General features: G+C 37.2%; 1 protein-coding gene across 1 annotated transcript in view; it reads left to right on the top strand.

Moving 5' to 3' along the window:
- Positions 1-13,191, top strand: part of LOC106832433 (phospholipid-transporting ATPase IB-like) — a 123,085-nt gene that overhangs the window by 96,695 nt on the left and 13,199 nt on the right. The window contains 2 exon segments of the mRNA XM_070520414.1: positions 3,078-3,134; positions 5,802-5,909. Coding sequence (XP_070376515.1) covers positions 3,078-3,134; positions 5,802-5,909 — 165 coding nt within the window.

Below are 13,191 nucleotides of genomic sequence, written 5' to 3'. Positions count from 1 at the left end.
GCCCAGTGGCATAGTGGTTAAATTCAGCAAACTCCACTTTGGGGGCCCAGGTTTGCAGGTTCAGATCCTGGGTGTGGACGTACACCACTCATCAAGCCATGCTGTGGTTACTGCCCACATACAAAATAGAGGAAGATGGGGACAGATGTTAGTTCAGGGCCACTCTTCCTCAAGCATAAAGAGGAAGATTGGCAACCGGTGTCAGCTCAAGGACAGTCTTCCTCACCCCCCGCCACCTAAAAAAAATCAAGCATTTTAAGAGAGTATCCCATGAATTTTAGTCTCCCTCATGTTTCAATATCTTTTCAAGAAATAACTATTATAATGGTTGTGCATATATATGTATACGTTTCTAGAAATGTGACATGCATATACAAACACACATGCCCCCACTTTTTCTTGTACAAGTAGGGGGATGCTCTTCTACATCTTGATTTTTATTACACAGCATGCCTTGGTGATGGTTTTAAATCAGTCCATAAATATCTGCCTCATTCTTTCAGGGCTGCTTGTGTGAATAACTCACCCTTATTTATTTAACCAATCTATTAGTGGAAATTAGGTTGTTCTAGGTCCTTTGCCATTATGAACAATGCTGCAAAGACTATCTTATGCTCAGGAGTAAGTATATCTGTAGGACAAATTTCAAGAAGTGTAGCTGCTGGATCAGAGGGCATTGTGAATTTTGAAAAACATTACCAAATTGACCCCCAAAGAGGTTGCACAAATTTAGTGATAAAAATGTCGGTTTCCCCAAGTCTCCATAGACAGCAGTCTCACCACACTTTTTGATATCGCAGGTGAAACGGTACCCTATTACAGGTTTTGCTTTGAGGGCAAGTATATTCACATGAGGTTAAAAACTACTTTCATTTTCTTTTTTCTGTGAAGTGCTTGTTGCTTTACTTTACCAGTTGTTCTTTTGGGCTGTTAGTCTTTTTCTTATGAATTATTAATAATTATTTACTTATTAAGCATGTTAATTTTTTCTAATATTTGTTACAAAAATATTTTCCTGGTAGGGGCCAACCCAGTGTTGCAGCGGTTAAGTTCACATGTGCCACATTGGCAGCCTGGGGTTCATCGGTTTGGCTCCTGGGTGTGGACCTATGCATCGCTTGTCCAGCCGTGTTGTGGCAGGCGTCCCACATATAAAGTAGAGGAAGATGGGCACAGATGTTAGCTCAGGGCCAATCTTCCTCAAAAAAAAACCCAAACATATTCCTGGTTTCACATTTTCACTTTTCAAGGCATTTTTGTCATGCATATATTTTACATATTAATTTCATGCCCAGGAAATAAAGTCAGATAGGATATTTGTTCATTTAATTTACTCATCAATATTTATTGAGCTCTGTCATGTGCAGAACACTGAGTTGAGTGATGGACATATGGTGGTAAACCCAAGTCCTCAAGAAAATTACATTCTAGAGAGACAGAAGGACATTAAATTCATACATGCATGCATGCACACAAACGTACAAGAGATTCCTAGTTAAGATGCCAGAGTAAATTGATCTCATGGAATCTCAATCCCCCAAGGCTAAAAAAGCAAACAAAAAAAACCCAAAATTGTAAAATCAGCAACAAAAACAAAAAGTTACAGCAAAATAAATTGACGATAGCAACTAAAGAAGGAAAGGGAACTAGATGAATGCTAGAAACCTGAAAATGTGATGCCAAAGGAGAGATACAAGGAGAATTGGCAGGCCCATCAGGGTGAGATCGTTCACCCAACTTCCTGACGTGCTGTTCCCAGTGGTAGTGAGTTGGAGGAAAAACTAAGTCTGAAGACAGTCCCCAGAGGAATGAAGTAAACTTCCAGTAAGGTGGTGTCAACCCTGGTGTTTTCAGGGAATTAAAAAAGTCTGGTAGAATTAGAGCACTGTGCAAACAACGTGTTGGGCAGGGGAGATTCAGGGTAATGGCAAAGGTGGCCTTGGAGCGGAAGGTAGGGGCAGCGCCTTGGCACCTTAAAGGTTTGGGAATAGCTTAGGTGAGACAATGAGGCTTGCCAGAATGCTGATGCTCGAGACGGAGAAGTGGACGTAATCAAAGACTACTTCAAAAGTAGCATTTAAAACTCGAGGTGTATCACTCATCTGTTGCTGCCTAAGAACCCACCCTTCAACAAAATCACACTTAGTGAAACATCGAAAGCTTTTTCTTTGAGATTGAGAATAAGACAAAGATTCTCAGCGTTACCACCTCCCTTCGACACTGTAGTGGAGTTACTAATCAGAACAATAAGTAGATAAAAGAGAAGCAAAACCTTGGGAAAGGGAAAAAAAGCTATTTTAAATCAGATGGTATGAGTGTGTACATAGAAAATACAAAAAAATTCTACAGATAAAATATTACAATTAGTAAAAGAGATTGGCAGTTTGCTAAACACTGATCAATATTTTAAAATCAATTATATTTTAATATACTGACAACAAATATTTAGAAAATTTAAAAATTTTAAATACTACTTTACAGTGGTGTCAAACATATGAAAAACATATGAATAAATCAAACAAATGATATTCAAGACCTCTGAGAAAAATTGTAAAACTTTATTGGAGATGTTAAGAACATCTAAATGGAGAAATATACCATGCCCGTTGACTGGAAGAGTCAATACTTTAAGGAAGTCAGCTCTCCTCAGAGGATTTATAGATTTACCATAATCCCAATGAAAAAGGCCAACGATAGCCAAGATGCTCTTTGATTGATGATGATTTTAATCTACCCTGTTCAACTGTGTTTTTTATCATTAGCACTTGGATTCCTCATCAGAATCAAATCTTCCATGCTATTTATAAAGAATGTAAATATAAGCTTATGACATAAGCATAATTTTCATCATATGTTAAAGGGCTTCTAAACGTGGAACATTTATTGAAAAGCACTGCATTCTCCCAAAAACTAAAACCTAGCAAAGCACTCAGCAAGCTCATGACACCGGAGTTCCCCAGACACGGAGGAGAACTGAGGGGAGGGGCCGGCAGGAGGGGAGAGGGAGATGTGGGTTCTAATGGAGATTTTTAATACATTTTCCAGTCTCTTTCCTCTTCCCATCTCACCTCACACAGTATGTAGTTGTTACTGTTTGTCTGAAAGCTGGTTTGGAGACACTGTCTTGGAATAAAGTGAGTGTTCTTTAGGATATTTCCTCGATCCAGTATAGTTGTTTGTATGTTGGTTTACTTTTTAAGCTTTAAAAAAGTAATAAGCATTTTTTCTGGTCTCCGTATTTTACTTTCTTTTGTTTTGCATGTTCAAGTGATGATTTAAACTGGATGATGGCATATTAGCCATCTAATGTCTTTAGAATGTTCATTTTCCTGTCTTACATTTGAAATAGATTCAATTTATCATCCTGTTAATTGAGACTCTTAATTCACTATTATTATCCAAGTACAGAATTATACTAGAAAATTTAGCAAATACAGAAAAAGAAGGAAATACAAATTGCCCGTATCTTTCAATGTCAATGACATTGACATTTTGATTTCTATTCTTTCAGTCTTTGTGTATGCTTGTATTTTTTTCACAAAAACAGAATTATAATGTACCTAATATTTTATAATTTGCTTTTTTCACTTAACAGATCTTTAACATTTTTACAGATCTTTAATTTTTATACCTCATTTAATGACTGTATAATATTTTATACATGGATGTTTATTATTTAAATTATTTTTAGAATAATTGCTTTAACTTTTGCAACTATGAACAGCATGTAATCAGTACTACTGTGAGCACAGATGTACTTGTGTATTTGCAGACATAAGTAAGAATTTTCTTACGATATTATTAAAATTGAAACTTCTGTTGAATTAAATACAATTTTTTATTAACTTTTCAACAATTTAAGTGAATATATATACACACACACACACATACATAGACACATATACACCTATAAGGAAGTTGTTTTCCAAGCTGTACTCAAAAATTTTATGAGAGAAAATGAATTTTTTATTAGTTTGTCACCGTTGGAGAGCCAAGATTATGTAGCATATCATGTATTTCTTCTCTGACACAATCAGTTTAGAGTTCTCACTGCTTCTGTCTCAATTGGACATCAACACTAAGTTGGGACTGAGGAGTTCTGCACAAAAATATCTTATTAGCAATTCATAAGGCATACTAATTGTAAGTGTGGTATTATACCACATTAATGTAACATAAATATAGAAATGACTATTTTTGAGTCTTCCTTTTAGTTGTTGTGAAATTCCCTCTAGTAAGAGTATTTCTTAGATCCGTGATGACTTATATTATCTGCATATCGTGAATCTCGTTTATGGGTAAGGCAATATTTCAAGGCCAAAGCAGACTCAGCAAAACACAAGAGGTCTCTCTTCTGGCCTAAGAGGTACCGGGCTCCTGCCCTCCAGCTCACAGAGAGGATAACAAGGAGCCTGGAGACGGGCAGGAAAGACAAGGGACTGGTTCTCGGTTTTTCTCTTATGCTCCTCTGCCGTGTGGGGAGGGTCGAGGCCTGGTGCTTCTTCACTGGGGAAGAGGATGCTGGGAGCCATCGTTTAGGTACAGAGAATGAGCCAGGGCGGAGAGATAACAAATACATCTCAAAGCAGCAGTGGTGTCTTGCCTCCGCCCCCAAGGTAGTGGTCCCAACTGAGACCCACCTGAAAATACTATGAGCCGTACAGAAATGCCTCACATTACAGCTAGTGTATTATGTCGACTGATGCATACAGTATTTGAAAAGTTTAAAGTTCCCGGTCCTGAGCTGATCCTCTCCTCCATCATCTCAGCATGATCACAAAAGAGAGCCCTCAGGAGACCAGTTCTATTTAATCAGAGGGAGGAATCATTTAAGTGGGAGGTTATTTTTAAAGAGTGTGAAAAATTGCCCTTGAAGATGAGTCATAAACAAATAATAAATACCCTGAGAAATCGCAGATTGTGGGGGAGGGGCATTCTCAATATTTTTGTTGTTCAGCTATGGTTAAGTAATGAGTAGTACCTAATAGAATGAGAGTACTTGAGCCCTTATGAAACCGTCTTGTCCGGCTGCTCATCTTATTACATGTAAATGATACCTCTGAGGCTTGCAAAGGTATGCGGTGCACCCAGCATAGCCAAGTTTGGAGCATGGCTCTCCTACCTTTTCTTACTATTCCTCTGATAACACAAAAGGTACAAAGCAACAGACCAGACTGACAGCAGGGTCTGCCTGCTTAGCATTTACCATTATGGAATGCGGCAGAAGTTCCTAGTCCCAGACATGGGCAGTGATCTTTCAGCCAACAGTCTCAACCAGAATGACATACATCGTTGATATGCACAGCAAATCCTCCAGTTACGGTCGATCTGACATTCACAACTTCTGCCATTGCCCCAGATCTACTCACACAGAACAAGTATGACAGGGTCAAATTTTTATCCCTCTTAATGATTTCTCTTCCAACTTGTTTTTTTCCTGAAGAGAGCTTTGTATTAATAAGTAGGCAGAAACAGAAGTCTCATTAAATAACCTATCAATTGTGTGAACCACATCTGATTGAGAGACGACCATTTTCACTGAATATCACTTGCCTTGGTTGACGAAGGTACGTTTGTTTTAGGTCCTTTAAACAATAGTCCCTTGAGTCCACAGCAAAATATTCTGAGAAAATGTTAGAAAGGAAGACTCAAATATCAAGAAATTGAAAGATTATCGGTACCTTCATATGAGAACATATGGCCTGGATAAATGTATTTTGTTAGTTGATTGATAGTTAAATATTTTTTTCCTTTTAAATAGAAAAGACTGAAGTATTTCTACGCTATTCTTGTTTCTGCAGTTTTGTCATTTGGCAGTCTGGGGAAGCGCAGTGATATGGCTGGTGTTCCTTGCAGTTTACTCTTCCCTCTGGCCCACCATTCCTATTGGTTCCGAAATGACGGGACAGGTTAGTTTTACTGTCACTGGTGAATATGCCTTGCATTCTTCATGAAAACTTATGTTCATTAACAAAAGCTGATGTTATCTCTTTCAAAATAGTTTGGAAAGAAAAGATAAAATCAATGCAATTAGAAGTAGTTAGTGATCCAACTAAATTCTGACTGATACTTTAGATAAGGTTTTATCTAAAATCTCTTTACTTCAAACTGTCTTTATTAACCATCTTTTCCACATTTTTTCTTTTGTGCATATCTGATAAAAGCTGCAATAATTTCAGAATCATCTAAAATAGCTAATGATGTAATTATATTTTTCACGTGATGTGCTATGTGCTTAAATTATTTGGTACTTGGTAACACATGTATGGTAATTAAGAAAACATTTTTATATAAACTGTTTAACCAGAATAGACATTCTTTGGAGCTCCAGAAGCTCCAGCTTCTAAATATTTTAAAGTTCCACAGAAGCTGTTATTTCACTTATGTTAAACCATTTTTTAGATTTTTACACTTATTTGCATATTTCTAAATTCTATACTTTGTCTATATCTATTGTGAGGAATTAGGCACACAATGCTTACAAAATGGATCACAGAGCTGTACTATTTTAGGGCTAGAGGTGGGCTTAGTCCAAAACCAATCAGCTATCAAATGAAGAAACGCAAGTCTAGAGTTCCCAGCCCAATCCCTGTGGTCTGTCCACGGCACAGCCAACGCTCCCTGTCTTTCTTTGTAGAAATGGGAGAAAACCCTTGTACCCCCAGGCCTGGGGCAGCCCAAGGCCCAGGAAATAAGAATTTTGAGAGACTTCCTCTTTCATCCAGGACCAAGTGTTGGAATAGCCTGACAAAAACAACTGTAAAAACCGAACAAAATATAAGAATTGTTTGAAGACATTGGCTAGACACCAACAGGCATAATACTGAAAGGTATGAGTCATGAAGAAGAGAAGCCTGCCCCTTTCTTTGCTTGTTCTTCCTGGCTCCTTCCCTAAGGGTATCTCTCAGCCTGTATTGCAGAGGAATGAGCCTAAATATAATGTAGTGATCTTACTGGGAGGAGAACCTGGAGTTCAGAGTCTCAGGCTACTGAAACGCCTGAACTTGAGGGACAGAGTCCTTAAGAAGAGGCAGTCATGGAGAACTAAGAGGCAAAGTACCAGGGAAAGACCTTGATAGGGTCGAGGATGGTTTTGAAGCTTTGTTTTGCCTTTAATAACAATCATGACCTTATTCCCAGGGTGTAGTACTTTCTCCTAACTTGAGGCATTTACTTCTAGGGCATGACTTTTCTGGGGGTCTCAAGAAGACCCTGGATGTTTACCAAGGCCACCTTAATTTGTCAAGGCTTAAACTACAATCTCTGTCTCTGCAACATTGCAGGAGGGGGGTGCCAAGTTTCTCCTTGATTCTGCAGCCCACCATCTGTTTTCTGCTGAGTCTCTTAAAGTCTCACCTCACACATGCTCTGTTTAAGAGTCTTCCCAGGAGTTGAGGGGAATTCTCATACTTCTAAATAATTTATGTGTCAAAGAAGGAATCAAAGAGGAAATTGGACAACATTGTGAACTAAATGAAAATGAAAACATGACGTATTAAAATGATGGGACACAGCTGATGCAGTACTTGGAGGAAAATTTTTAGCACTTTAATGGAAGAATTTCTCCGATCAACAGCCCCAGCCCCCACATTAAGAAACTAGGAAAAGAAGAACAAATGAAACCCAAACTAAGAAGAAGAAAGGAAATAATAAAGGTGAAATGACCAAATTATACAATGGGCAAAATATTCAAATAGATACTTCACCAAAGACTATATATGAATACCAAAAAGCAAATGAAAAGATGAGCAACATCATTAGTTATTAGGTAAATACAAATTACAACCAAAATGAGATACCTCATTTTGGACACAACTATAGAATGGCTAAAATTATAAGAATGACAATACCAAGTGTTGAGAAGGATATGGAGCAACTGGAACTCTCATATGCTATTTATAAGAATGAAAAATGGTGCAACTGCTTTGGAAAACAGCTTGGCAGTTTCATAAAAGTAAACATACATGTACCATAAGACCCTGTCATTCCCCTCCCTGGTATTTACCCAAAAGAAGTCAAAGCATATGTCCACACAGAGACTTGAACATGAATGGGTATAATGTATGTCAAAACATATCAAATTGCTCACTTAAATATGTATGGTTTATTGTATGTCAATTATGCTTTTATAAAGCTGTTAAAATAATGAAGTTTTAAATTGAGCCTTAATTCATAAAAGCGGTGGAACAAGCATTGTAGTAAGGGAATGGTGATAAGCTGACTTTGTTCTAATTTTAGGAGAGAATATTTATATTGTCATAAATTTTGTATTAAAAATGAGAATTGAAAATTTTGTACTTTTCTGAATGTTTTTAGCATAAATTGAGTTTTAAAATGAAGGAATATAGAAGTTTTGTGGTTTAGATATCAAAGGAATATAAAATATTACTCACTTTACTTGTTTCTCAGTAAAATGTATATAATTATAAATTAAATTATCCCTTTAAAAATCCTTTCTCCAATACAACTTTCACGCCTACATATAGAAGAAGATTCTCCACTGAGAGAGCCAAACATTGAGTTAGTCTGGGCTTGAGCTACCTGTTCCTGGATCCGAGGTGTTCAGGATATTTATTGTTTCAGTTCTTAAATATACTCAAATCTAGGGTGTGAAAACTATCTCCTTGACACTTGTTGCAAAGACACAGTTATTTAATTTCTTTCTTACCTTTGTTTATTGTTTGTATTCATTAAAAAAATCTTTTTACCCTTAGCAGAACTTCCAAGGATTGTTAGCAAAGACACACAATGTGTTTACATAGGAAGATCTATTGATTTCGTTATACACACTTCAGAGAAAAGGTTTTTCACTCTGATTCCGGCATGATGTGCAGGAATTCCTTATTTCCCTGTCCAGTGGAACAAACAGACCTGCATGTAGCTCCATCGATGCTGAAATTACCTAGTTGGATTACTTTGGTTTTATATCTAAAAGTCAAGGATCTCAGAATTCCTGACCCATAATTTTCAATTCTAGATATTTGGGATTTTATTTGAATGGCAGGAGGATTCTTGGCTGTTTTTATGAAGTGTGCTGAATAGATAGAACTGAAGACACAAATTTATGTATGAGTGCTAGGTCAGGAAGTCAACTATAATATTTTAGTTTGAGTCAATCTTAAATGTAATAGGTTGAAGCAGAAATAGTGGATGAAGTTTTCATTCATTCTGATTACTCATTAAAGAAATCACTCTAACCTGCTGAATTCTTGAACTGAGCTGAATCTTCATTCTACTGAGCTCAAGTTGAACACTTCAGGACATCATATTCTCCTAGAATTTCTTGAGCCTATTCCAGTTAGTCTTCAAAAGGAGCTGTAAGGAAGAAGTGAACCAGCCAATGGATAAAAATAAATAAGAACAGTGGGGAACATCACCTGAATTTAGTTTTGATTATTAATTCAATTTGTGGCAGGAAAGTGTATAAGTGAACACTTGCAGCTGTAATGGTTCTGTTTACTGCAGCCTTAGCTGGAATGCAAGGGCCAATGGATATGAAAACCACATTGTAAGAACAAAAATGAAAGCACTGAGGAGGTGGAGTTATAATGAAAAATATTTTAGAGGTAGGACTAAATGCCAAAGGGGAAGCTGCCTTTACATAGACAAGATCATGACAAGTTGAGCTTTTCCAAAATCCTGAGATATAGATAGGGAAGAAACTGTCAAGATTTTGTAGATAGTTGAAGCTAAGGAGATAAGTAATTGGGACAAGGCCAAATTAGGACTCCGGTGTTTCCCTATTGATGCTTTATCAAGTGGTTCTAATCCAAAAGATAAATGTCTGAAACAAAAGAGAAACAGAAATGCTCTCTTGACCTGCTTTATCTTCTACCTAACATCTGCTATCTCTCCTTGCACACTCCATTAAATATTTTGAAAGAAGAGTCTACTTGCTATCCCTACTTCTTAAGCCCTGTTCTTCCCTAAGCCACTAAAATCTGATTTTCACCCCATCACTTTTCTAAAATTGTTTTGCAAAAGTTATAATTAATCATTTTTAGTAAAATCCAATGGGAATTGGACCTCTAGTTTGAACTCGTATCTGCTTTTTCACTTCATCACCTCCCTATTTTCTTAGGATTTTTGGTACTTCTCTTTACGCTTCTCATCCAACCTCTCTGACTAGTACTTATCCATTTCAGAACAGCTCCTTAAACATTGATGTACCGGGAAACTTCAAAAAACATAGGTCTGAGCAGAAATGAATATACATGCTAAAAACACTCATGCTGGATAAAATAATTTTACAATACATTTTATTATACATCAGTGATCTCAACATATAAAGGATTCCCAAAGTGCCAGAAATAAAGGGGGAACTCAAAGACAGTGTGGAAAACTTGAGCTGACATTGGAATTTCAAGGTGCATTAGATACTGATATGTTACCAAGAGACAGGGGACTAGAGTTTAACAACCTCATTGGGTTAGGATGCATGATTTTTCAACTTTTCTTCTTTGCTAATACATGCATGTAAGGCCGTAGTTTTCCCTCTAAGAAATGATTCAGCTGGACACCACCAGTTGACTGTATGTTATCATTTAAATGACTTCTATTTGGTCCTTTGTACATCTCCTTGATTGATTTGTACCTTAAATCAATGACTTAAGCTTCTAGCTCAAAAAGCTAGAAAAAGAATAGAGAATCAAACCTAAGAAAACTAGAAAAAGGAAACGATAAAGACAATAGATCAATGAAATAGGAAAAAACTACACAATGGAGAAAACCAACAAAGACCAAAGTTGGTTCTTTGAAAAGTTTAATAAAATTAATAAACCTCTAACGAGACTATTACAATAGAAAAGACAGAAAACACCATTACTAATATCAGACATTGTGGCAGTCCTGGAGAACTCAGATCTCTTGCTGCAAGGAGCATAATTGATTGCTAACCCCAGCTACTGGCCCTCTGGAGCCACCCCTGTGTCCAACCAAGTCTGTGTTCCCCACAGGCTGCTCTCGGGAAGTGAGGAAGAACATGGCAGTACTAAGGCAGGCCTGTTCTACTAAGGCACATTTCCCCTCCAGGGGCTGACTTTGACTTGAGTACTCCCCACCAGGATAGGTAAACATTTCTTAGAACTATACAATGATGCAAGATTCCTCCTACCCCAGTCTTCTTGCATCCCCATCTCCTTCCACAGATATCAGACCTTCAACATGGTCTGAAGGCTTTCTCTGCCCTTTCCAGCTCCCTCCCCCAGTAAGTCTCTTGCTCATATAAACCTGTCCTGGCATCTGCTTCTTGGCCAACCCAAATTAACACAAATATCACAAAAGATATTAGGAGACCCACATAAATATAGTCAACTTATCTCTGACAAAGGACAAAAGGTAATACAGTTGAGAAAAGATAGTCTTTTCAGCAAATGATGCTGGAGTAACTGGACATCCACATGCAAAAAAAAAATGAATCTAGACACAGACTTTACACCCATCACAGAAATTAACTCAAAATGGATCCTAGACCTAAATGTAAAAGGAAAAACTATAAAACTCCTAGAAGACAGCATAGGAGAAAACCTAGCTGACCTTTGGTATGGCAATGACTTTTTAGATATAACACCAAAGGCATGAACCATGAAAGAAGTAATTCATAAGCTGAACTTAATTAAAATTAAAAACTTCTGTTCTGCAAAAGACAATGTCAAGAGAATAAGAAGACAAGTCACAGACTGGGAGAAAATATTTGCAAAAGACACATCTGCTAAAGGACTGTTATTCAAAATATACAAAGAACCCTTAAAACTCAACAATAAGAAAATAAACAACCTGATTAAAAAGTGGGCCAAAGATCTTAACAGGCACCTCACCAAAGAAGATATACAGATGGCAAATGAGCATATGAAAAGATGCTTCACATCATATGTGATCAGTACAATGCAAATTAAAACAATGAGATACCACTACACACCTTTAGAATGTCCAAAATCCAAACCACAGACAACACCAAATGCTGGTGGACATATGGAGCAACAAGAACTCTCATTCGTTGCTGGTGAGAATACAAAATGGTACAGACACTTTGGAAGACAGTTTGAGGGGTTCTTGCAAAATTAAACCATACTCTTACCTTCAATCCAGCAATTTCACTCCTTGGTATTTACCCAATGTAGTTGAAAACATATCCACATAAAAACCTGCACATATCTGTTTATAGTAGCTTTATTCATAATTGGAAGCAACATGGAAGCAAAATTTGGAAGCAATCTAGGTGCTATTCAGCAGGTGAATAGGTAAATAAACTGTGGTATGCCCAGACAGTGGAATATTATTCAGCAGTAAAAAGAAATGAGTTATCAAGCCATGAAAAGACATGGAGGAAACTTAAATGCATATTACTAAGTGAAAGAAGCCAATCTGAAAAGACTACTTGGTGTATGATTCCAACTATATGACATTCTAGAAAAGGCAAAACTATGGAGATGGTAAAAAGATCGGTGGTTGCCAGGGGTTGTAGGGGAGGGGAGGCAGAGCAGAGAGGATTTTTTAGGGCATTTCACTGTCATATGCTGTATGATTTTATAATTAATAATTAATAATAATAATGATGGATAAATGTCATTACCCAAACCCATAGAATATACAACACCAAGAGTGAACCCTAATGTAAGCTATGGGCTTTGGGTGACTATGATGTGTCAATGTAGGTTCATCAGTTGTAAAAAATGTACCACCCGGTGGGGGACACTGATAATGAGGGAGGCTATACATGTGTAGGGGTAGGGGGTATATGAGAAATCTCTATTCCTTTCTCTGAATTTTACTGTGACTCTTAAACTGCTCTAAAAAATTAGTAAAAAAAAAAAATAAGAGGCTAGTATTAACAAATATAACATATTTAATAAATTTGTGTAATAATAGACAAATTCCTTAAAAGATACAAACTTACCAAAACTGACAGAGAAAGAATTAGACAGAGACCCTGCAGAGTTTAGGGCAGATAATTGGGGATCTTGGGCACTCAGCCTGTTTTCCCCTCAGTTCATTTGGCAACTTCTAGGACACCATGTGGGAAGAACCTAAAACATCAAAAAAAGCCTGTAAAGAGCACACAAGCGTATTGAGTAGACTCAGGAGAGAAATGTTAGAGTTTGGGACCTGCCAGGGATATGGCCTCAAAGAACACACTAGGCATCAGTTGGAAAAAACCCTGGAGAACAAAAGACAAACTAGAGGTAGAAGGAC

Source organism: Equus asinus, chromosome 11 (genome assembly GCF_041296235.1).
Source record: "Equus asinus isolate D_3611 breed Donkey chromosome 11, EquAss-T2T_v2, whole genome shotgun sequence".
Classification (NCBI taxonomy): Eukaryota; Metazoa; Chordata; class Mammalia; order Perissodactyla; family Equidae; genus Equus; species Equus asinus.
Note: the sequence above shows the minus strand (reverse complement) of the source record. Positions and strands in the feature narration are given on the sequence as shown.